The sequence below is a fragment of the Elgaria multicarinata genome, chromosome 7 (genome assembly GCF_023053635.1).
Source record: "Elgaria multicarinata webbii isolate HBS135686 ecotype San Diego chromosome 7, rElgMul1.1.pri, whole genome shotgun sequence".
NCBI classification, from domain to species: Eukaryota; Metazoa; Chordata; class Lepidosauria; order Squamata; family Anguidae; genus Elgaria; species Elgaria multicarinata.
In genome coordinates, this window is record NC_086177.1 from 7,056,257 (window position 1) to 7,081,957 (window position 25,701).

The following is a 25,701-nucleotide window of genomic DNA, read 5'->3' on the forward strand; positions in this document are numbered from 1 at the left end:
AATTTCCTAATAGTGAAAGCTGTTCAACAGTAGAACAGATTGCCTCAGGAGGTGGTCGGTTCTCCTTCACTTGAGTTACTGAAGCAGAAGCTAGATGGCTATCTTATCAGGGATGCTGTAGCTCAGTGACCTTCACTGCAAGGTCGAGGGACAGCAGTGTCTCCTCCTTTCTCTTTCTTTTTGCAGTAGCTGCTCACTGCCAGCAGGGGCTCTCAAGCTTTGCCTCGTTGTTTGCTTTAATGGTGGGCCAACTACTGTGATCTGGGCTACCAAAGAAGGCTTTGGGGATGAGGAGCCATGAGTCCTGCCATTCATCTATAAGGTGGCTGAGCGGCAGGAGAGGAAAATGCAAGAGCAATCTGCCAATTAGCTGTTCGTGGAGAGGCAAAGAGCAATATGATCGACTAGCTGCAATGGTGCACTGTGCAGGCACAGAGGTGGAAAGAAAATTAAATGTTCAGGTGAGAGAGAGAGAGAGAGAGGGGAACTGTACTAGGATTTTTTTTTTTTTGCAGCACTGAGTAGAGCACTCTCAGTGATGAGAAACATATCCATCTTGATCCAAGGACCAACTGGGAATGTTGGAATTTTCCTAGGAGAGGAGAGAGGGCCCTTGGCCCAGAAAAGGTCCCCTTGTGGTGACTGGAGCCAAAGTGTTCCCTGCATGAAAAATAGTGAAGAACACTGATGTAATGGTGCCCTGAAGTGCAGAGCCTACATTGAGCAGAGCACTGGAGTAGATATGGAGACCCTTCCAACTCTGTGGTTCTGTGATTTAAATCAAGGCAAGGAAAAAAGGCATTTTTTCATGTAATTCCTGGTGTAGATCTGACTGCTAAGCCATATTAATTTACAACTATTCAGTTGTTTTATTTTTACAAGCACAGTTTGTATTTCTTTGTGTCTTTGCATATATTGTGTATGCTTTCCTTTGTGACATGCCTGTATTTGGGTGGAGAGTGGATATGATCAGATTGGTTCTTCATTTGGATAGAAAAGATTCTGTATCTCATTGTATCTGGTAGAGGTGTTGATTCCATTTCGAGATTATCTGTATGACTAACATGCTTATGTTAAGATTATTTTATTTATTTATTTATTTATTTATTTATTTATTAAATTTATATAGCTCCCCATAGCTGAAGTTCTCTGGGCGGTTTACAAAAGTTAAAAACAGTGGACATTAAAAAAAGTATACAAAATTTAAAACCATTAAAAATATATAAAAACAACAGTATAAAACTGTATCCATTTTAAACAACAACAGTTCTTTAATCCATGTTAACCCAAGTTTTTTTGTGTTTTGGCTTGGCTTAAATCACCCATTTTTATCTACTGTGTAAATATTGCAATTTTAACAAATTCCTCAACCTTGCTTGGCCCCGTTCCACCACGAAGCATGGAACAACAGCAGTCCTGCCCAGCCTATATCTCTGCAGATGTAACTTTAGACAGAGAAGCCAAAAGCCGAGAACTTTAAAGAAGCAAGTGCTGGTAGTTAAGCCAGACAGCCATTTTCATGAGGTGAAAAACTAAAATGAATGTTCATATTTGACTGAATTTCCTCCCAATGCATATGAGTATGACAGACCCATTAATTCGTTTTTATGAGACTGCAAGTGTAGTTTAATGCTTGTTTATGATAAGACTTAATTGTAATTATGTTATTTTAAGTGAAACAGAAATTTAATCATTTATTGTGTTTTTAATTGGGGAAATCCATTTAAAAAAAATTCTCACTGGGGGAAATGTATCTCTCCCCCCCCCCCCGCCGCCAAAAAGGTGGAAGGGGAATAGAACGCATGCATAAATCTGTAGAATATACCATGTCTTTATAGCAGTTGTTCATTTCTAGACCTACCTTAGTTCTTTGGGTTTTGGTGATCTTTATCTTTGTTTTTATGGGACAAGGAGGCAGGTGACAAAGTAATATGGATTATTTCTGACCTGAAATAAGTTCCATTTAATGACAATTTTGCACATGTTCAAGGGTACAATGTATCCCCATTTGGTGGGGGTTAGGGAAGTGTCAAAATGTCTCTTCCCCCCTCACCACCCCCAGCGGGTGGTGAAATCAAGAGCATGGGGGAGGGACAGCTTTGGTCTTTTCGTGTTCTGAACCACCAAACACCTCGTTGGTGGCTTTTCTTCTCGATAGATTTAATATGTAAAGAAACGTACTTTAAAATACTGGTGGGGTGGGAGTATTGCCATTTGGGGAAGGTTTACAACATGGAAGTGGCAGGTGGAAAACACCCCTTCCTCTTTGTTCCAGAATGCCTTTTCTTTATGTCGATACACTGTGCCTCACGTAGCAAAATACCTTGGGTGGGCCGTGTCAATCCAACAAGACCTGTGCCCAAGTCGCAAACTATAAGTTAATGAAAATGCATGTAATGCCAGCCCAGTTTAGATATGGAAAAGCTAATTCCTATAGGCTCAACTCTCCACTTGCCATAGTTTGTGCCTGATTTTGTAACTACTTTTCCATAACAATAAATTAATCAATCATACTGCAGCAGTCTACTGGTAGGATCCCTTTCTTTCACAATGTGGCACAAATAGTTTGGTTGCTTCTGAGTCATACGTTCCTCATGAATGTGTTGAAATGCAAAGACTTCTATATTTGGCAGTAGAACTTAAGCATTCTTGATCAAGGTTTAGCTCAGTGCCACAGTGGTTATACCTGTCAGGTGGTCCCATTGCTTAGACTCCAGCCCAGGCCTCTGCAAGCAGTGTTTGTCCCATTCCAGGCAGAAATCAATGGAATAATTGTATGTATAACTTATTCTTGGAAAAAAATACAGTGGACTTGGATGTGGCAGGCTCATGTCTTAATTTCCCTTCGGTCACCAGTTCAAGACCCTCTGTGAACTCAAACCTTGAAGCAGAAGTGAGAAACATGTTGTTGACCTTGAAATAGTTATTTCCAATTGTCCCATCATATTCTTCCCCAAAGACATTTTCATCGGGGTGCAACTCTACCCAAATAAATATCATGACTGTAATTGTGATGGTCTCAGAAGGGGAAACAGCTTTCAGGTGTGTTGGGGATCGGGGAAATAAACTTTCTTGAACCTAAGAGTAGCACAACTGAAGAGTCAGGTGCAGATATTTGATTTCTTCGAACTCTGTTCATTAAAATTTATATTCAATCCATATCCTGGGAGAATTATTATTATAACTGCTTATAATGGTCTTAAGTAAACATTGCATTAAGAACCTGTTTTTGTTTTACAGCCTCTGTAATGAAACTGGCATCGTAGAGCGAGAAGACCTTGAGGTATGTGAAGCACTCGTCCTTCATCAGCTTCAGAAATTATTGCAAAATACAATGAATGGATGCCTTTTACCAGAGAAAACGTTTAATGATAGAAGTGAGATGCTGGATGAAAAACAAGTCAGGTATAACCATTGTTAAGACTTGCACAATTAACATTCTTATAGGTCATGTATACGACTAATATTGAAATCAAGGAATTTCAAGAGGGGGAACTGTATGCGTTTGAAATATCAGGTGCACGATTAACTATTCAAAATATCATTTAAAGAATCTTTTACAGCACAATTTTATACATGCCTACTCTGACATTTGTCCCATTGTGTTCAACAGGGATTTCTCCTAATTAAGTGTGTATAGGATTGCAGCCTTGAACAAACATGTTATGTTCCTTTATGAAAAGCATACACCATGGCTGTAGGGGGTTCAGGGAACAAAGCTCTCCTTTGCACCAATCAGCCCAAAGGGAGAGGATAACTCTGGGTTAAATCTAATGTTGCACAAACAGACTTCTGCTCACACAGCAGCATTTCCCCCTTTCCTCCCCCACCCCCCGGTATTCACTCATATCTGCTGCAAGGGGTCCCCTAGCCCTCGAGTAGATTTACGAAGCATGTGGGTGGGTGCAGGTAGGAGGGGAAATCCGTTCTGCTAGATACGATCCTCTGAATCCCCAGACCAGTACTGCCCAGGAGAGCAGGGCTTTTCTTAAGTTGCTTGCTCTTTTGGATTCTTGTTTGCAGTGCTTTTTATTTTTGATGTTTTATCTTAAAAAAACAACAGCCACTATTTCCGTAGTTCCTTCAGGTTGCAGAGGCATTAGTTCATTTTAAGGTTTAAAATACTGTGCTGTTTAAGTTCTATTTGGGCATTTTTCTTCTTGTGAATCATATGGTGGAGTGGGCTGGGGACGCACCAACACATCCCCACTGGCTCCAGCCCTAACCATCCACACATGCGGTGGGGAGGGAGGGGCATATGTAGCAGGGAAGCTGCTCTGTGCATAGCTCCAGCTGTGATTCAGAAGCATGATTGCACCGGGCTCTTCAGGTGCTGGGACTGAAGGGATGTGGCCTGACTGCTCTCAGCATCTGTGTGGGTGGGGAGTTTCATTCTGTTTCCTGACTCCTAGCTGATATGAGCACAGGAAGCTGCCCCAGCTGGTCTGGAAGATACACAAGGAAGCAAGCTCCCAGATAGAGAGCAAACAGGAATTTGTCAGTGAAGTTCAGCAAGGGAGGTCCCTAACAAACAAAAGAATGTTTTCTTGTGATACACACTCATGTACTAGGGGACTCTGTTGTTAACTTTCAGGGAGGATAGGACAAAGTGCAGGCTATTCCAATACAATCTCAATGGCAGAAACAACAAGGGAATAGAGATTATTATGGAGGGAAAGAATTCTCCAGTGGGGATGCCCTGCAGGGTGTCTGTAATACTTGTTTTCTTGCCTGAGATCAACATGGCATACATGTGCATCAAGTGCAACCTGGTTGCACTGTTGGAAGAAAAATTGAGAATACTTGAGCAGTGAGTGTCCACCCTCCAAGGAATAAGAGAAGACAAAGAGTTCTTAGACAGAATGGTGGAATTGCAACAACAAAGAGGAGCACAGGCAGTGGAAGTGCAACAGCAAGCTGAAACAGAAGCGGAGAAAGCTGAGGTAAGGAAAACCCAAGTAGAAGAAATTTCCTGGAAAAGGGTGACAGGAGCAGAAGAATAGAAGACACGCCGCACCAGTGGAACCAGTAGAGCTATAGAACCGCTTTCAGGTACTGGAGGATGAGACTGGAGGACAGCCTGCAGAGGAAGAATTACAGGGGACCCTGAACAACAGTGAGCAAGGGGCAGAAGGCCAGTTGAGCAGAGACAATGATACCAAGGCCTACAACAACAACAAGAGAAAACTAGTCATTGTGGGAGACTCCCTGCTGCATAGGATTGAAACCCAAGTGTGTTGCAAAGATCTATGAACTTGCCAGGTATGCTGTCTCCCTGGAGGATGGATTAGAGATGTGGCTGAAGGGTTGTTAATGCTCCTAAAGCCCACTAATATGTATCCCTTTCTTCTCATCCATGTGGGAGTTACGAAGAAATCATGTTAGACTTTGAAGCTTTGGGAAGGAAACTCAAGAATTTTGGGGCCCAGATAGTTTTCTCATCCATCCTTATAGTACTTAGGAGAGGACTAGAAAGGGAAAGAAAAATGCTCTGGGTGAATGACTGGCTACAAAGGTGGTGCCGATATGAGAGATTTGGATTCTGGGTCTGCGGGCTTCGCTTTTTGGAAGATGGACTGCTGGCAAGGGACGGCTTGCACCTCACAAGGACTGGGAAGCATGTGTTTGGCCACAGCATGAAGAACTTCATCAGGAGGGCTTTAAACGGAATCCTACAGGGGGGGGAGACAAACTTGGAGGCAACAATGAACGAAGACTTATGCACCATAACAGAGAGAACAGCTCTAATAGCACCCAATTCTTCACAGTAATGTAGGAACATGGTCTTTGATGTCTATATACTAATGCCCAGAGCATGGGAAACAAACAGAACGAACTTGAACTCTTAATACATGAAGGCAAATACGACTTGATAGGTATAGCTGAAACTTGGTGGGATGACTCCCATGACTGGAATACAAAAATTGAAGGGTATGATTTGTTCAAAAAGAACAGAAGAAATAGAAAGGGAAGTAGAGCCGCAATGAATGTTAGAAATATTTATCCCTGCACAGAAATACAGGAGGATGAGCCTGGTAGTCCCATCGAGAGCATCTGGATTAAAATAAATGGGGCAAGGAATAAAAGGAACATGATAGTTGGAGTCTACTACCGACCACCCAATCAAGGTGAAGATGAGGGTGAAACTTTTGAAAAGCAAATTGCCAATGTTTCGATGTAGTAGGAATGGGGGACTTCAATTACCCCGATATCTGTTGGAGACAAATTCTGCCAAACGTGGACCCTCCAAGTAATTCCTGACATATGTGGCTGATAACTTTCTCCTACAAAAAGTAGAGGAAGGAACTAGAGGATTGGCTATCCTTGATTTGCTTCTGACCAATTAAGATGACTTAGTGGATAAAGTGGCAGTTATGGGAACCCTGGGGAAGAGTGACCATGTCATACTTGAGTTCTTGATTTTAAAGGAAGCAAAAGCAGCATGTAGCCATATGTGTACTCTGGATTTTAGGAAAGCCGATTTTAATAAACTCAAAATAATGATAAGTGAGGTCCCATGGCAAGTGACCCTGATGAGAAAAGGAGTTCAAGTTGGGTGGGAGTTTATAAAAAGGAAATTTTAAAGGCACAGTTACAGATAATTCCAGAAGAAAAAAAGAAGCCAATGGGGCTCCAGAAAAAGCTTAGAGATGATCTGAAAACAAAACAAAAAAAAAGGATGCATGTAGGAAGTGGAAGGAAGCCAGGCTACAAAAGAAGAGTACAGACAGGTAGTACAGAAGTGTAGGAATGGTGTAAGGAAGGATAAAGCTGAGAATGAGCTGTGGTTAGTGAGGGATGCTAAAAGCAATAACAATAAAACTCTCTTCAGGTATGTGCATAGTAAAAGACAGAGGAAAGAAATGGCAGTTCAACTACTTAATGAGGATGACAAAGAAAAGACAGAAGAACCCAAGTCTCAGTCTTCTCCCAAAACAGGGTCCATGACCCCTCCCCCCTGGGGCAAATGAGAAGTACAAGCTGAAGCCATTTTTAGGGCTATACCCCTCACATAGTGATGTACAAAGAGGAATTTTACAAGATATAATTAGGCATATCAAATAGGTGCACGTCATTAAGAGGAAAACCTTTGTGAATCCCACAAGCTATTAATTTCTTAAAGGAAGACTGCAGCGAATAGATAAATTTTCACGGCCTTCATAAAAGCCTGTATTAAAGGGGCGGAGTGTACATCAACTAGAAGAGAGGTGCCACTAAGGCCCTGTCTCTTGTGCTTGCCAACCTAACTGGTTTTATCAGCAGGCACATGAGCAGGGCCTTAGAGCTTTAAAAGTTAGCATCAACTCTAAATTGAGCCCAGTAACATACTGGTAGCCAATGGTATTGCATATTCCTATTTTCTGAACCTCATTGGAATCTGGGGGATCAAATTTTGCACCACCTAAAGTTTCCGAATCATCTTCAAAGACAGCCTTGTCAAAGACATGTTGTTGTATCCTGCCCCTTCTCCAAGGAGCTCAGAAGTGCATACACAGAAATTAACCCATTTTATCCTTGTAGGAATAGTGTAAGGTTACTTAGCTTGTCAGTCGCATGGATGAGTGGAGATTTGGATTCCAATCTTCCTGGTCCTAGAGCAGCATTTTATCTTCTATGCTATACTGGCTCTAACACTATTATTTAGATACTAATTATGCAGATGTTAAAAGTTGCTTGGGCTAAGTTGAAATTCATGTTATTCCAATTTATTTCTGGGTGCTATTTGAGCAAATATGAATTTCAGTAAGAGGTTAATGACTTTTTTTTTTTAAAAAAAAGGAAAACTTATGTTACAAAAGTTGAATAACAATGGATAGTTATATATCTTTTTTGATGTGTGCTGTTTGGTTTACCAAATTTACATTTATCTTTCCTTAGGCCTGAACTGACATCTTATTTCACAATGACATGGGAACGTTTAAGCAAGCATGTCTTATTCTTGCAAAGGCACCATGTTTTACTTGAACAAGAAGTGAAAGACATGTTTAGTACCTTACTGATTTTGGAGAGTCCTGAACGAGGTGGCCTGGTCAGTACTTGTTTCATTGGCTGCTGATATAATTTGTTTCATTGTTGCCTGTGACATCTGGAGACAGGTCTTGGAATTAAAAAATGTCTTACACGTTTTTTGTGGTTGCAAATATTGCTTCTATTATAGGTTTGCTGAAAAACAAAGGTGGCTTAGGCATTTAGCAGACAATAGTTTCTTGGACTATGAATGTATTCAACACAAAGGCAGAATATATATCATATTCCTGAGGTTGCCATGCTGATCAGAGATGAGTAAATCTAGGCTTTTGTCTGTCTTAAAGGAAGATCTTATTCAGGTTTACTCAGGAGTAAGTCTCATTGCGTTTAACAGGGTTACAGCTGTAGTAATATGCATCTCTTATATTGGTGATGGTCAACTTATGTATTTTCTCAGAAGCTACTCCATGCAACACATTCTGGTCTAGGGACTAGGATTTATTTATTTATTTTCGTTTAAGAAATTTCTTGCCTGCTTTTCATTATAAAATAATCCCAAGGTGGGGTACAAATAATAAAACACCTTAAAATAATATATTGTTGACAAAAACATAATCTAACGGGAGATCAGGAACAGATAAATAACTGTACACAATACAGCAAAAGAAAAGTGAGGGGAAAAAACACTTTTTCTCATTGACCTCATTTAGCAGAAAATATGAGGTCATTGAAGAGGGGAAGGGAGTTGAGGATCTTATGTGCTTTCTGAAAGATACCTTCAAGAGGAAGCTTGATGACAGTGGTATTTTGTTTTTCCAGAATGCCCATGAAACAGCAAAACAATAAAATGTATATGAGATACACAAACTGGTTAGTAGGTTTAAAAATGTATATAGGCAAAAGCCAAGGTAGCTGAAGCTGATTTTTTAAAAGCAGTTTATCAATGTAACTTACTTTATATTTACTATTATAATACTATTAAATATTCTGGCAGCATAGCAGTTAAAGCTTTTCTTGTCTAATAAGAAGACCAAAAAAAGGAAAAGGTATGTACTTGTTTTTATTATAATACTGGTTTATTTCTATAGGCTACACCATTATTGAAAGAGAGCCTTTCAGAAGAATATGAAGACAGGCTATTTGCTTGTAGCGATAAAACCTCTTATAAATCGCAGTCAAACAATAGCAAAAAAAAGCAAGGTAAATATGCACAATGGTTTGGCAGCAATGGTGAAAGAGAACAAAGTACTATTCTTAAAAGACTCATTCTTAGTCTCTTGCAATATTCAGTATCTCTGGAAGTGTTGCTGCTCTGTTCATATCAATTATATAAATGTAGAATTTTACGTGTAGAGCACTTTGTGCTTTTGAAATGAATGGGGCAGTTTCTGTTTCTTCAAAGCTCCGCATAAGCAGTGGAGCCCATGTATGATGTAGTGGAGCTCCAACCCTGTGGAATGAAAATATATTTGTATTTGAAGTTATATTAGAATAAGATGCTCTTCTCTGCGGCTTAACCGTAGCAATTAATTATTTCAGTGTTTTTGAACAATTCTCATTCAGATGTAAATAAGAAATGGAATGATGAGTTATCCCATTAAAATATATTATGGAAAGAAAATGTTTGTATATTGTAAAATATACTACTCTGCAGAAGCGCTGAAGAATGTATACGTTAGGGACTTGTTTGTACCTTGTTAGTGCAGAGAAAGCATAGATATTTTCCTGTTTCTTAGAAGTAAGAAGCTCCATACTGAGAAAAGCATATGTTGATTTTCAAAATTTATTTTGGGGGGAAAATAGTTTTGTTAGATGAATTTATTTTGCTAGAGGAAGTAATTTGATTTAGGAGCGGGAGATCAGACTTTCTCAGTGTGTCTTTGCATCAAAGGCCAAAAAAGGCAAGCAATTAGGATACATACTCCTTTACATGGCAAACCAAACGTGTTTAGATTGATTTTCTAGATTCTTATCAAAAGAGAGATATGATATTTTGAACTAATTTTTGGGTTTAGTTGTTTTTATGCATATTAAATATTGCTTTTGGATTAATGCAATAATGGTGTGGTTATTGCTGGTGAAGTTATCACTGTTTTTTAAAAATGAAAAAGTCTCCAGACCCAAACTATTCAAGGTATTTGGCCAGTTTACTGTTTTCTTTCGCAGCTGCAGAGATAGTAGCAGCATATTTGACTAAAGTTCACAGTAGGGTCCTTTTGTAAAGAACTGTAATGGACAGTTTAGATCAATAAACAAGAGATAACAAAAATGAAAAATTAAAGGGAATGGGGCTTAAAAAGAAAACAAACTGGTCTGATCACTGTGACTTTGAAATGTGCTTCATTATTGTGTGTATTCACATATAGAAGTCACAAGCTGGTGTGAAGATGAGAGCAAGGAAGAAAGCCTGGTGGAAAAGATTCCTATTACAGGTAAAAGTAATGGCTGTATAATAGCCTCAAATGCAGGGTTTGACTTTATTATATAATCAAAACATTGCATTTCAGCAGCTTGTGAATCCCCCTAATAGTGAGTAAATTCAGCTACTACATACTGAGCACAGAGATTAAACGCAAGATCATAAAGTCCACGCTTATGTTAACATAAACCAAGAAGGAAAATAACAGTGCCTATTTTAATTCCTTGTAATCATGTTATACATTTTAAACCTTGTGAATATCCTCTGTCATTTTAGCCTTTCAGGTCTTGGTATCGGTGTTACAAAGGTCAGTCTCCATGGGGAAGAATCAGTAATTATATGGCAAACTACAGATGTTTCTGATTTGACTCTTTTCTTTTCTGTAGTAATTGAATGTGTATCATTAGAATAAGAGCAGGAGAAAAATATAGCAGACAAGAAGCTGGGTTTGTGCCTCAGTTACAAAGGCTCTCTGATAATTTAAAAATATTTTGCAATAAGGTTTCATCAAGACCTGTTAAGATCTTTCTTTCTGGAAGCTATATTATGTTTGTTTAGAAAGAATATCAAAGATAGCGTGGCAGTTTGGTTTGAGGATATTGTACACATTAGCATCCTTGACAGATGCCCATTTGTAGTAACTAAATGTAGTAGAGACTTTCTTTTATACAGAAGAAAAACCTTAATTGCATATATAAATACTGGAATATCTGTGTGCAAACAATTAGCAAAGAAGTGTTGAGGATTATTCTTTAAATAGCTATTTTGGCTTTTTTATGTGAAAAGTGCTTAAATTGATATATATCTGTATGTGTGCATGGGTTTACTCTTTTGTGAAACAAAATGCACGGATAGCCCTGTTGCTTATAAGAAAAAACTCCACAATCCATTTTAGGGCAATATCATTATTAGGCCACCTCAAGGTCACAAAAACATGCAAGCTGTTGTGATCTTGAGAGATCTCTTCCCCAGGCAAGATTACAAAAACTAGGTGTTGTGGGGACATGTGGGGTAGAGGAGAAAAACTAAAGGCTGACTTGATGTTAAAGTCTTGAAGTCTGCACAGTCAAAGTCTTAAGATGAAATGCGGGAGGAGGCTGCAAACATTTGAATTAGGCTCTACCAGGTGATGTGAAAGTTGTTCATATAGTTTTATCATTGGCTTTCAATATTTTCTCACCAAGAGTAAAAAAAAGCAACAACATAAAGGTGTATAGTCCTCAGAGGTCAACATCAATTGCAAGGTTTAGGCATTGTTTCTCTTTCAAAACCTGATTCCTTGTGTAAATCTTGAGAGAGTTGCAACATATTTAAATGTTCTCACTAATATATTGCATTATTTTAGAAGAGAGCCATACAGAATCTTAAATGTGTATCTTGGTGAGGAAATACATTATTATGGTAAATAGATGTAGACCCTCCCCCCATATAATCCTTTTTTCCCCATATGATATGTACCAGAGCATACTGCAAAGAGCAAGAGTACTCTGTACCTTGCCCTGAGTTTTATACTTCTTTACTTTGGGTTTTTTTTCAGGAGAAAAGTTAGTTTTTCTGTTTACTTTCTGTACAGCATTTTCAGAACTTCCAATCTTGATGTCTCTGTTCATTGCCACAACAAGGTTTTTGCAATTGCTTTGAGAGTATCCTAATTCAGGCACATATCCCAATGTCCTTTGTGTGAGAAGCCATTTTGTCTTCTCATCCTGGCCCCTTACCTGCTCTAATCCCTACCCCTTTTGCTTTGCCATGTTTTTTTTTCAGTGCCTCAGAATTGCACAATTTGGGTCATTTTTTAAAATTATTATTATTATTTGCCGTGCTTTCACAAGTGCAAGAAAAAGGGAGAAACAACTCAGGATGCTGTAGACAAATTTATTGTAAAAAAAAGCCCAATGCGTTTTGGCCTCTCGTTTTCTGTTAGGCCTTCTTCAGGGGATTATAACAATGTCTGCAGAAATTAGCCAGTGTATAGACACAATACAACCTGTTGTAAATAATTTCTTGCACCCCCTTTTACAAGTGTCAAAGAGTGCAGATTCGGCTGTGTACTCCTGCCTGGTCAATTTCCTTGAATGTTTCAGCTATCCAAGAGAGCCCCAAATTGGAGTAGGCAACATAAAAAGAAATTGACAAGATGAACCTGCATATAGGCTAATTTGCGCAGAGTTGCAGAGGATTGGGGAGATATAGTAGTAAGAGAAAGGGGGAATCCATTTGTGCAATTCAAAAGCACTAAGAATTGGGGAGGGGAAGATGAATGGAGTAAGTGCACCATAAAGGGGACGATGACAATATCTTCTCCTTGGCAATGCCATCCTCTGGCTTTTAAGTGTGGAACTGACACTTTCCCATGTCCTCCACCTTTTCAACACTTCCCTGAGTTTCCAACAAGTCCAGAAATGGAAGATATTGGCTCTGTCCACACACTTTTTTGCAGCGCCTTCCCAGAGCAGTTACTCCAGCTGGTCTCCCAGCCTCGCCCCTTCTCAGTACCAGGACGATTTTTTTTCCTTCTAGGAATCATGAAGAAAGGATACAAGAGAGTGTCCCTAACATGTTTGCCATTTTTAAAAGCAATGTCATGCCTACCCAAGTGCAGAGGAGCGAATAACTGCTGCTCTAAGAGAAGACAGGATGAAATTGACAAGAGCGTTGACAAGGAACACTGCTGGGGGAAACAAAATGTTACAAATATTTTACAAAGACCTTTTGTTTCAATTATTTTCCAGCAGGCTTCAGTGTTATTGTTGATTTTTCTTCTCTGCAAGTGAGCAGGAGCAAATGACAACTATTATAAGACAAGACAGGATAAAATTGACAAGAACAGTGAAACCTGCTGGAAACTGCTAGAAACAAAATGTTTTGTTTCAAGCATTTTTGAACAGGCTTCCCCGACACTGTGACAGACTATAGTCCATGAAAGCCAATGCAAGAATAAATTCAAGGTGTCACAAGTCTTTAAGGTGCCAAAAGACTCTTTGTTCTTTTAGAAAAAGCAGCTTATCATCCTGTGTGCGTGGTAGGAAGGCTGCTATTCGGGAACAAAAATAAACAGGCCCATTGATCTCCTAACATCCTTGCCTGCATCAGGCTCGGTGCCTATGCATTTGATTCCAGGAGGTAAAGGATATTTCCCTTCCCTATGGCCACTTTCATTTTTAATTCAGCATATTAATTCAGTAGAAACTGTAAATGAGATTCAAAAAGTTTTCATAGGGTGAATATGGATATAACCTTTTAAAAGGACACACTGTGACCATAGTTACCTGTGTGAGTTTGCACGACTGACATACCAGCAAGTAAGAATACTGCCTTTCCATTCATCTTGCACATTTCCTTCAGCTTCTGGCAGGCAGTTTGCCTTTTAAAAACATTTTACAAACATATATATGTTGATATTTATATACATTTACCGCTTATCTAAAAAATTAAGAACTTTAAAAAATTGTTGCAGAATTGTTGCAGAGATTAGAGGGAAGGTGGGTGTTCTGGTCCCATGTCCGTCCGTCTCCAGTCCCAACCTTTTAATACTTCATCTGGTTTAAAAACCATGAGCTATTATCATAATATAAGGTGATGGAATAAAACATATATACATGTGTTTTGTTCAAATTGTAAACCTGATGATAGCAAGGAAAAATTATAATCAGAAGATATTCATCATGTAAAGTACAGAAATACACAAGGAATTGCATGTTCTATAGTCAGTGTGTTGGTGATTTCATTATCAGTGCTGGCTCCAGGGTTTTGAGGGGCCTTTGTCAAGTCATCCTCAATGGGTCATCCCTGAATAAATCTGCCTTGTCCCTGCTATGGACACCAACTGCTATTGCTCCTCATCCTCTTTCTCATCATTGTTGCTAGTTGCTTGCTTGACAGGCAGAGAGCCATGGAGCAAGCATGCAGTGGCATCTCCTGCTCCTCCTTAGAATCATAGAATAGCAGAATTGGAAGGGGCCTACAAGGCCATCGAGTCCAACCCCCTGCTCAATGCAGGAATCCACCCTAAAGCATCCCTGACAGGTGGTTGTCCATCTGGCCTCTTGAAGACCTCTAGTGTGGGAGAGCCCACAACCTCCCTAGGTAAGTGATTCCATTATCGTACTGCTCTAACAGTCAGGAAGTTTTTCCTGATGTCCAGTCAGAATCTGGCTTCCTGTAACTTGAGCCCGTTATTCCGTGTCCTGCACTCTGGGAGAATCGAGAAGAGATCCTGGCCCTCCTCTGTGTGACAACTTTTTAAGTATTTGAAGAGTGCTATCCTGTCTCCCCTCAATCTTCTCTTCTCCAGGCTAAACATGCCCAGTTCTTTCAGTCTCTGTTCATAGGGCTTTGTTTCTAGACCTCTGATCATCCTGGTTGCCCTCTTCTGAACACGCTCCAGCTTGTCTGCGTCCTTCTTGAATTGTGGAGCCCAGAACTGGACGCAATACTCTAGATGAGGCCTAACCAGGGCCGAATAGAGAGGAACCAGTACCTCATGTGATTTGGAAGCTATACTTCTATTAATGCAGCCCAAAATAGCATTGGCCTTTCTTGCAGCCATATCGCACTGTTGGCTCATATTCAGCTTGTGATCTACAACAATTCCAAGATCCTTCTCATTTGTAGTATTGCTGAGCCAAGTGTCCCCCGTCTTGTAACTGTGCCTTTGGTTTCTATTTCCTAGATGTAGAACTTGGCATTTATCCCTATTAAATTTAATTCTGTTGTTTTCAGCCCAGCACTCCAGCCTATCAAGATCACTTTGAAGTTTGTTTCTGTCTTCCAGGATATTAACTATCCCACCCAATTTTGTGTCATCTGCAAATTTGATCAGCGTTCCCTACACCTCCTCATCCAAATCATTAATAAAAATGTTGAAGAGCACTGGGCCCAGGACTGAGCCCTGCGGCACCCCACTCGTTGCCTCTCCCCAGTTTATTATTATTATTATTATTATTATTTATTTATATAGCACCATCAATGTACATGGTGCTGTACAGAGTAAAACAGTAAATAGCAAGACTCTGCCGCATAGGCTTACAATCTAATAAAATCATAGTAAAACAATAAGGAGGGGAAGAGAATGCCAACAGGTACAGGGAAGGGTAAGCAGGCACAGGGTAGGGAAAAACTAACAGTAGAAAGTAACAGTAGAAGTCTGCACAACATCAAGTTTTAAAAGCTTTAGGAAAAAGAAAAGTTTTTAGTTGAGCTTTAAAAGCTGTGGTTGAACTTGTAGTTCTCAAATGTTCTGGAAGAGCGTTCCAGGCGTAAGGGGCAGCAGACGAAAATGGACGAAGCCGAGCAAGGGAAGTAGAGGCCCTTGGGCAGGCGAGAAACATGGCATCAGAGGAGCGAAGAGCACGAGCGGGGCAATAGTGTGAGATGAGAGAGGAGAGATAGGAAGGAGCTAGGAGATAGGAAGTTTGAGAAGGTTCCATTGATAAGTACTCTTTGAGTCCGATTCTGTAGCCAACTGTGGATCCACCTAATAGTTGTTCCATCTAGCCCACTTTTAGCTAGTTTGTTAATCAGAATGTCATGTGGTACTTTGTCAAAAGCTTTGCTGAAGTCCAGATATATGACATCCACAGTATTCCCACAGTCCACAAGGGAGGTTACCCAATCAAAAAATGAGATCAAATTAGTCTGACAGGATTTGTTCCTGACAAATCCATGTTGGCTTCTAGTGATCACTGCCTTCTCACCACCGCTATGGCCTGGGCCAGAGTGAGAGGCAGGTGAACAAGCAGGTTGCCGTGAGGAAGAGGAGGAGTAACTCCGGGCTGCTTTTGCCAGTGGGCCCCTGTTGGGGTGTGGGCCCTTGGCAGGTGACCAGCCATGTCTGTCCTTCTCCCATGTGCGCTAGCCAGCAGGCACCCTCTTCAGCTGACTTCGCCCTCTGTTCAAACAAACCCAGACTGAAAATTCACCAAACTTTTTTCTTTCTTTCAGAGATGTCTCTGTGAGAGGAAAAGGTACATTTCTATTAAGAATTCTCTGAGGTGATATTCAGGCTGCTCTCATTGCTCTTAAAATATAATCTCTTCATCCATTCATAGTAAGCATTCTGTAATAAAAGTATAGTAAAACTTTTCAATAAAGGAGATGGCAGCCTTTATTTTAAAAGTGACATTTTGAATTTTTCACTACACACATTTTGTCCTGGCATCGTGCATTCCATCTAAGGGTGCGGTCCGATGACACAATAGCCAGCCCTGCCCTTATAGTCCACTTCATGGATGACTTATTTGCATGTCACATCTAATAAGTCATCCATGGAGTACACTATAAGGGCAGGATTGACTGTTGCTCTCTCTCTCTCTTTCCTTCCCTCCCCAACCCATCTGCCCTCCCCACTGAATGGTTCCCCCTTGCCTTATCGGGGTGCCGCCATTCCATGGGTAGGGGCGAAGGGGAGGGAGATAGACGGTCCCCTGCCTCTTTCTTGCTGAGGTGGTGTCCATGGATGAAGGTGCACTGCAGCTGCCGCCAAAGCAAGAAGCTGCGGACGGGTCTCCTCGCACCTTCTCCTGTCCCACAGCTGCTGCTGCAGTAAGAAGTGGAGGAGATCCATCTGCCAGTTCTTGCTATGGTGGTGGCTGCAGAGGAAGACATGCTGCAGCTGCCACCAAAGCAAGGAGCTGTGGACGGGTCTCCTCACCTGTCAGGAGAAGATCCAATCGCCGAAGAAGGACACTGCGGTGCGGAGCAATCTCATTGCTTCATGGGATCACTTCATTCCACGCTGCTGCCTCCTTCACCAGCGGGGCCATAGAAACAAGGAAGGCGGTGGCTCTACAACAGTTGCTAGAGCTGCCCCCTTCCTTGTTTCTATGGCCCCACTGGTGAAGGAAGCAGTGGTGCGGAGCGATCCCATCTCCTTACAGGTGATGATATCGCTCCGCCCCACTGCCTCTTTCCCCATTCGTTGTGCTGCCGAGGGTGGAGAGAGAGCCTGTCAGAAGAGCCTCTCCTGACATTATTCCCCCCTTGGCATAGCAACAAATTATGTTTACCCCAAAGTGGTGGTGGCTGGGGACGGGGGATGCTGGGAGCTCCTGCTGCAGCAGCAGGAGTTCCTAGCATCTCCTTTCGCCAGTCACCAGCACGTTCCCTCCACAGCGGGGGTGGGGGAAAGGGACGTGCACATCCCTAGGAACACGTGGGGCACCACGATTGCTGCACCCCACCCAGGGACGGCACGTGCCTGTCCCAGGAAGCATGTGGGGAGCAGCAGATCGCAGCACCCCAACAAGGGACAGCACGATCGGTGGCTCCCCAAGAGCTTCCTGGGATGGGATTATTTCCGCTGGCTATAGAGCCCTGCTGGGCAAGAGTGGCAGGGGTTTCTGCTGCTCTTGCCTCGTGACTCTGTAGGCAGGGAAAATAATCCACGGAACCCGCCACATGTCACAATAATCAGCAGTTGTGCAGATGATCAACTCTGCGCACCATTGATTATTTGCGTTGGTTATTTCTGTGGCATGGTTTTCCCCTGACACAATAGTCAACAGTGGACTATTTCATCAACCTTTGACTATTGTGTCACCCAAACCCAGTCTAAGACTCTTTATACCTTGAATGACATAATCTACAGCAATAGCAGGCTCCACATTTTCTCCTAATATATTTTCAGTATCTACTTTCAATGGTTGGTGATCAGTGTCAGGTCTCCCCTCGATCCAAAAATCCTCTAGAAATGGTAGAAGAGGTGTTGAGGCTAACATATAATCCATAACACTTCGCCCTTTAATGGATATGAAAGTGTATTCATTTTCTACACCCTCAGATACTAAGTTGAAAATTACAGGTCAGCTTAGATAAATTTAAGCTTGCTCTGTTTAAATGAGTATCTACACAGAAATATAGGAAATTTACATACTGACATAGTGCATTGGATATTTTAATAGTTATAGAAAGAGACAACTTAAATGAGAATCATAGAATAACAGAGTTGGAAGGGGCCTACAAGGCCATCGAGTCCAACCTCCTGCTCAATGCAGGAATCCACCCTAAAGCATCCCCGACAGATGCCTGTCCAGCTGCCTCTTGAAGGCCTCTAGTGTGGGAGAGCCCACAACCTCCCTAAGTAACTGATTCCATTGTCGTACTGCTCTAACAGCCAGGAAGTTTTTCCTGATGTCTAGCTGGAATCTGGCTTTCTGTAACTTGAGCCCGTTATTCCGTGTCCTGCACTCTGGGAGGATCAAGAAGAGATCCTGGCCCTCCTCTGTGGGACAACCTTTTAAGTATTTGAAGAGTGCTATCATGTCTCCCCTCAATCTTCTCTTCTCCAGGCTAAGAAGATGCAAATAAATTAACAACTCCCTGTGAAGGAGAGGTAAAAATCACAAAATTCTGTGCAATAAACTCTGGGACACAAATAAATGGCAAGATGTATTAATTGAAGGTAGAGGTCTAGGGAACACTCAAGGGGACTAGTATGGATTTGTTTCCCTTGCCTAGCGGTAAAAAGGGTAGCTCATTTTCTCTTTAAAATTTTCTTGAGAGGCTGTTAGGCTACATAAAATTGGAAGCCTGCAGGCAGGACTGTCTTGCTTTACTTATTGTTTGTATGTCACTCCAAGAGCTTTTTTGGGTGAAGGGTAGGATAAAATAGTTTCAAAAAGTGAATATAAATAAATGAAGGCCCTTTCCTCACTGGAGCTTTGATCTTCCACAATTCTGCTTCTAGTTGATTAAAACTGTGGTTCCAAATGGCCCTTAATGTAGTACTATATTTTCCACAACAACCATCATCATAAGTATGCTACTTGGAAGACAGTCCCATTTATTTCTAGGAAGTGTGCATAGAATTAAAGCCTTCAGCTGGGAAAGGTATTTCCATTTTGTGTAGTTAATGCAGCTTCTGCTTCTCCTGGATACTCACATTGGCCCTTTAATTAGATTTTCCTCTTTGCAGCCAGAGCAATCCTATCACTTGTTCATTTTTTTCACTGCAATTGCATCTTACAGATTATTTTATTTCTGTTTGTACACTCACTTGAGCACAAAATTGATATGAAACCTTTTTTTAAGGCAAAACACTGACAATGGAAAAAGGGGCCATAGCAATAGGACCAAGAAATGAAGGACAGGAAGCGCTGAAAGGCACATCACCAGCACCAGCTATGTCATGAGTGTCTCTGCCAGTCCTTATTGGACAGGGTGGTTCTGCAAATGTGTTTGTAAGAAAATTGCCACACACCGGGTACAATGTCAAGTATTTTTGTGTTCGTGTTAGTAATGTTACTAATACAGGATAGAAAATAGAGAATAGCATGTATATTCTAATGTAGGCTACATTGCCTCTGAATTACAGTTGCTGGACATGCAAAAACTAATCTAAGTGTCAGATGAAATTGGACTTTTGAAGGAATACTTGGGTTTCAGGGGATCTGAGGTAGGAATCGATAAAAGAATAGTGTGCTTAAGTTTGATATATTGTCATTCCTCTCTTTTTGAGATTAGATCTTTAATGCAGTATTGAAAAAGGATGAAAGGGTAATTTTTAGTTAACCAGACAGTAAAGATCTCATTTTTCATAATCTTCATTTCATAGCTAGATGATAGAATTTTAAATTGGGGAATCTAAAGTTATGTGTAACAATAGAAAAGTGTACACACTGAAAGAGAAATTGATAATATTAATAACTTGGTTTTGATAGCATATTCCAGTGTAGGCTGGAATCCAGAGATGTTTATATAAGGGACCACTTATCTCATTATGAACCTGCCCAGGTATTAAGATTTGCAGGAGAGGCCCTTTTGAGGGCACCATTACTCAAAGAGACCAGTTTTTCAGGTATGTGCGAAAGGCCTTTCTCATGTGATGCTCCCAAACTCTGAAATGCGCTCCTTCAGGAATGATGATTAGCCTCCTCTCCTGGCTTTTAGAAAGCATGTGAAGAAGTATCTCTTTAATTTAGCCTTAAATGTGTGCACCTATATTTTAGCAAATGAGGTGGTATTACAATGTTAATCATATATCATATATTTTTTAAAAAAGTGAAGTGTGTGTTATCTTTCATTTGATTATTATTCAATAAGGGAGTTTAAGTTGTCTTTTTACAATGTAAAGTTTTTGGAACGTCTGATAGCTAGATATTTAGCTACCATCTATGGGAGCACATTAATAGTCATTCCACTTCTATCCTCCCCCGCCCCCACCCCCCGTACTTAAAATCAGTGTGATTAAAAAGTAGCAATAGAGTAGACCCCCCTCCATACATGCTTATTGGTGAAGTTCCAATTAAGAATCCAGGGCAGGGAGATGGTTAACGAGTACATAGGAATATTAGTCTGTGCTTGTTCAAATGAGCCCAGTATAGGAGCTGCTTCTTATTATGTAGAGAGCTTTAAGATTTAGTTAGTTTGCCTTACTGCACAAGAATTTGTCCCAAACTGCTGCTGCTTCTAGGATATTTGAGAAAAGTCTGTGGCGTTAAGGGAGACCTTCAAGGTTTTAGAGAAGTAACAGGAATTGGGTGCCGTGTTTAGCCAAGTGGGGATTTTAAGAGAGTGACAGTAGAGATTTCCTTTGTATTATTTTAGTAAGTCAAGTAGCTTGAATCCACTTCAACTCCAGCACCATCTAGTGTCCAAAAATCAAGTTTTATCATTTTGGAGTGAAATGTGTGTGTGTAGCTTCCCACAGTACAAATAGATTTTGAGGTGGCGGTGGTGGAATCACAGGGAGGAGAGGAAGTTTCCCCGCTCGCTATAATGTTTCTGGGCATGTTTTATATTCCGGTTGGTGTACAGATGGCGTTCACAAATCAAGCTTCAGGAGGTGGTAGCGGACGGCTATGGGCTAGCACTTTATTTAGGTGTTCTTTAGTTAGAAGATCTATAGGCTTTGAAAAATGGTGCTGGGGGGAGCTTGATCTTGGTGATTATTACAGATTTAATTATTCTTCCTCTTTCAGATTCTGTCTGACATTATTTTCCAAATACTTCTTTTTATTTTATTTCCATTTGTTTGCTTTCTGATACTCTACTTGAAACAAGAATCCAAAAGAGCAATACAGAAATAGTAATAGAGAAATAATAAAATCAATCTAAAAACAAGGGATACTATCACTGCAAATCCCAGGTTTAATGCTTGACTGTAAAGAACAAAACAAAGTGAGTATTGGCTAGGCTGTGGAAGGCAAAGAAGGGCGGTGGGGTGGAGGAATGAGTCTCTCCATTGTAGGGAGTCCCATAATTTAGGTACAGCCACAGAGAAGAGTCTCTCATGCATCATGGTTTGGGTCCAGGCTACCTGTGGGATTGCCTTCTCCCGTACAATCCGCCCCGCACACTCAGGTCCTCTGGGAAGAATTCACTCCAGCCAACAAAAACAAGGCTGACAACTGTTACCCAGAGGACCTTTTCTTCTGCCGCTCCCAGTTTGTGGAATGGCTTGCCGGGACAGATTCGTCAACTTAACAGTCTTCCAGAATTTAAGAAAGCCATAAAGACTGATCTCTTCCGACAGGCCTACCCAGCTGAATTTTAAGATGCCTTTTTTAATGGTGTGCTGCTTTTAAACGTTTGAATTAGTTGTATGTATTTTATGGTGTTTTTATTCGTGTTGTACCCCGCCTCAATCCAGAGGGAGAGGCGGGTAACAATTTTATTTTTTTATTATTATTATTATTATTATTATTATTATTATTATTATTATTATCTCAACTAGTCTTGCCTTGGAACCACCAGGACATGAAGAAGAGCTTCCCCAACAGATCTTATTGAATGGGCAAGATAATATGGGAGTTTGGTTAGTTTCACTTATTTATAGGCCAGTTTTCCACAGTGGACCCTGCCCAATCCCTTTCATTTCAATGGATCTACTCTGAGTAGAACTAACATTGGATACAAACCATAGCATAAATTCAGTATTTCAACAAAATGGTGCAATTAATCCTTATCAAATACAAAAGCAACATCAAAATGAATTGGTGATGAGGGAAGCTAACCCAACTTGCACTGCTAGTGTGTGTCTTGCTTCACTTCACAGGGCCGTAACAGCCAGGTTTTAAACAAGAACTCTGTGGTAGAACACCTGCTTTGGTGCAGGAGATCTCATCAGATCTTTGGTGTCTCTTAGGAGGGCTGGGAAAGGCTCCTGTTTGAAACTCTGGAGAGTTGCTACTAGCCATTGTGGACCATTCTGAGCTATGTGGCTTATAGCTGGGTCCCTCATCTCTCCTCCAAGGAGACACTGACTGCAGCCAAGGGAAAATGCTGGAGAGTGGCAATAATGTTAATTGTGCTTTAAGATGAAGGGGACCTAGCACTAACAGCCAGAAGTGTTTTCTTATTTAATGATTTTCTATGGTAAGAAAAAAGATGGAAGAAGCAGTAGGAAAATACAGGAGGGTTACAACTGGACAATGATGACTGAACAAATTCGCAACTTGACAACATTTTCATATGATTTATTAAAGTAAAATACTTCAAATGAAATGACATAATAGTGAGTGAATAGTCTTGTGCACTGCCCTTTCATTTCATTTCCCAACTTTTCTGTCTACCCCTCTGGCTCACTGACCCGGTTTGTACCATCATGGCGGCTGAAACAAGATTCAACATGTGGGCTGTTGTTGAGTGGTTTGAAGGTTTGTTGAATTATTTGAGAGTCCTATCCCAAACAAGCCATATCTTCCAAGTTCAGATGACATGGCAAGCCACACAAATGTGGGTAATGAAGGAAAATTGGCTGGCATGTGCCCAGCACATGCAGTGGCTGCAATAGGCTTGTTTCAGCCACCATGATCATATGAACCAGGCCACTGTTTCCTCCTTCCTCTTGACTAGATACTGAAATTAGGGGGGAAATGCATGGTAACTCATAATCTCGGCATAAACCAGAGAAATGGCACATGTTGCAATTCATGTAATGAGACCTATGCTTTTTGTAGCATAGAGATTTTGCTTCTGTGTCTTTGTGTAGATAACATATCCCTAAACTACTGTAATTTGTGTAGTATTATATATCTACTTACTTACCTTTTAACTTTCAAGAACAGCTAGATGAATTTCAGGCTGTAAGACAGCAGTACTAGATATCAGGAACAATGAAACACTATAAAACTATTGGATTCCATCTTATAAAACATATTGAACAATAAAACATTAGTATGGTCATTGTCATACATATTACAAAGTGTAATATCCAAAAATTTGGGACTGGAAAATCAGTTCAGCCTAGAAGAAAGCAGTTTCTTAAACTCTTCAAAAATCTGCTAACTATGTGGTACAAAGACTAAGAAAAGCATAACATGTGACTTTACTTTTTTATTCATTCGTGAAGCAACATACAAGTAAGTGGTAAATGCAAAATGCTTTCTTGTATAAGGTTTGTCAAACAGATAATGATAGTGTATTTGGGGAAAAACCCGCTCAAGGCAGAAACTGAGGATAACATTGATCACAGTTTTCCATGACTGTAAAGACATTTCAAACTGATTTTATTCAAGGGTGGTTTGTTAAGCTGAAAGTGAATCATAGGTCTGACTGACCCAGAGTCATCGCAGTGGTGTTGTTTTAAATTTCTTCTATGTCTTTGCTGACTCTTCTCCCAGAGGTGCTCAAGATATTATAGAAATGCATTACATCTCTTGGGTAGTGTTGAACAGAGTGCTTATACCCCCTCCAGTTCTTCTGTGCCTTGCCAATTCCCATCTGCAAGTGGTGATCACCACTTGCAGGATAGAAAGTTAGTACTTCCAGGTGCATAAGGGAGCTCTGCCAACCTTTCTTGATGGTTTCGGGGCTTCCTCTAGGAAGCGTTAAATCTCGGTTGTACAATCAGGACCCATCGCTTGTGCCACAGAAGCTACAGGGCACAAGAGAATTGGCAAGGGTGGCAGTCAGATACTACCCCTTCTCTTTAACACTTCCAATCTATTTTTATTTTTTTACATTTCATGCATTATACTCCACGTGAAATTGAGAACATTTTTCTTGTTGCTTCTTACAAACTTTGGGTTTGCACTCTACCTACACCTGGTAGTTCTTTGACTTGAAACCAAAGGCCAAGTTTAGTTTCCGTGATCTTATCCCAGCCCAGAGCACCAATATTGTCATTCCAAGGCTTAACTGGAGACATGTAGGCAATGCCTGACTGTAGTCAGAAATGTCTGGGGAATTCTCCCCCCACCCCGCAGTATATTAGAGGTGGAGTCAACAGAAAGGGGAGATCTTTAGTGATTTTTCATCTCTTCACTTAATTTTCTGGGAGGCATTGGATGGAGCCAAGACAACAGAGATTGATAGCAAGGAATTTTCAGCCTTAATCCAAGATATGCCTTAAAGGAACTAACTGCAATTTTAAGGCAAAAGAAACATTTAGGAAGTATGTATTTATGTATCTACTAGGATAGGGAGGAAGCACTGATCCAACATGTTCTTTTCCATCTTGGCTCATGAGCTTTTAAAAATATAACTCCTTTTCTTGCTTGTTTTGTAATTTTAGTATAAGCATAAAGTTAATGTTTTAAATTTGTTTAAATAATAAAAAAAGGTTATGTGACTTTTTACCATATATAACATATAATGAAAGGGATGCGAGGAAAACTTTTATGTATTGTATTCCCCCCCCCCCTTCCCCGGAGACAGAATTGAAATTCCAGCCCATATTTGCACACAGAGTTATCCCAAGGAGTAGCCCAGGACAAGAGTGAGACACTACAGTTCAAAACAGGTGGTTAAATAAGCAGGGGCATTTACCTAGCCACAAGCTTTTATTACCCCTCGCCCCCTCCTGGTGGTAACAAAATAATTATGATCTCCATTGAATAATGAGGGGAGTAGACAGGAAGAAAGGAAAACCCCTACTTGTTGAATTCTAGCAACTTGAGAGTTCAATCTGTCTCAAATTTCATTCATCAGATAAAATGGGTGCATACTATCAGTATCATCAAAATCTCCACTGCAGTCCATTTGCAGGGCAGCAGAGGGATTTATTCATAGAGAAACAAATAGTGGTGAAAAAACGTAGGAGTTTGCAAGGGAGGGTACAAAGAAATGATTGGCTCTTCCCTCACATGACAGTTAAAAACTCCAGCTTGTGATCTTTCCTTCCATTCGTATGATTATAATCATACGAATGGAAGGAAATTTCACCAACTGGATTACAGTCATATGAAGTTGAAGCTTCACATTGCTACAAAGTGAACTATGTTCAAGATATACCGTATTTCTTAGATTCTAAGACACACTTCCCCCCCATATAAACATCTCTCAAAATGGGGTGCGTCTTAGAGTCGCGGGTGTGTTTATTATTTCTTAGAATCAAAGCTTTTTTTCTGTTGGTGGTACTAAAATTAGTGTGC

The 25,701-nt window shown here is 40.5% G+C and overlaps 1 protein-coding gene across 1 annotated transcript in view; it reads left to right on the top strand.

The window, feature by feature from the left end:
- KIZ (kizuna centrosomal protein) overlaps window positions 1-25,701 on the top strand; it is a 93,181-nt gene that overhangs the window by 44,583 nt on the left and 22,897 nt on the right. The window contains exons 8-11 of the mRNA XM_063129997.1: window positions 3,241-3,405; window positions 7,879-8,029; window positions 9,057-9,168; window positions 10,335-10,400. Of these exons, the coding sequence (XP_062986067.1) occupies window positions 3,241-3,405; window positions 7,879-8,029; window positions 9,057-9,168; window positions 10,335-10,400 (494 nt within the window). The remainder of the gene's footprint in view (window positions 1-3,240; window positions 3,406-7,878; window positions 8,030-9,056; window positions 9,169-10,334; window positions 10,401-25,701) is intronic.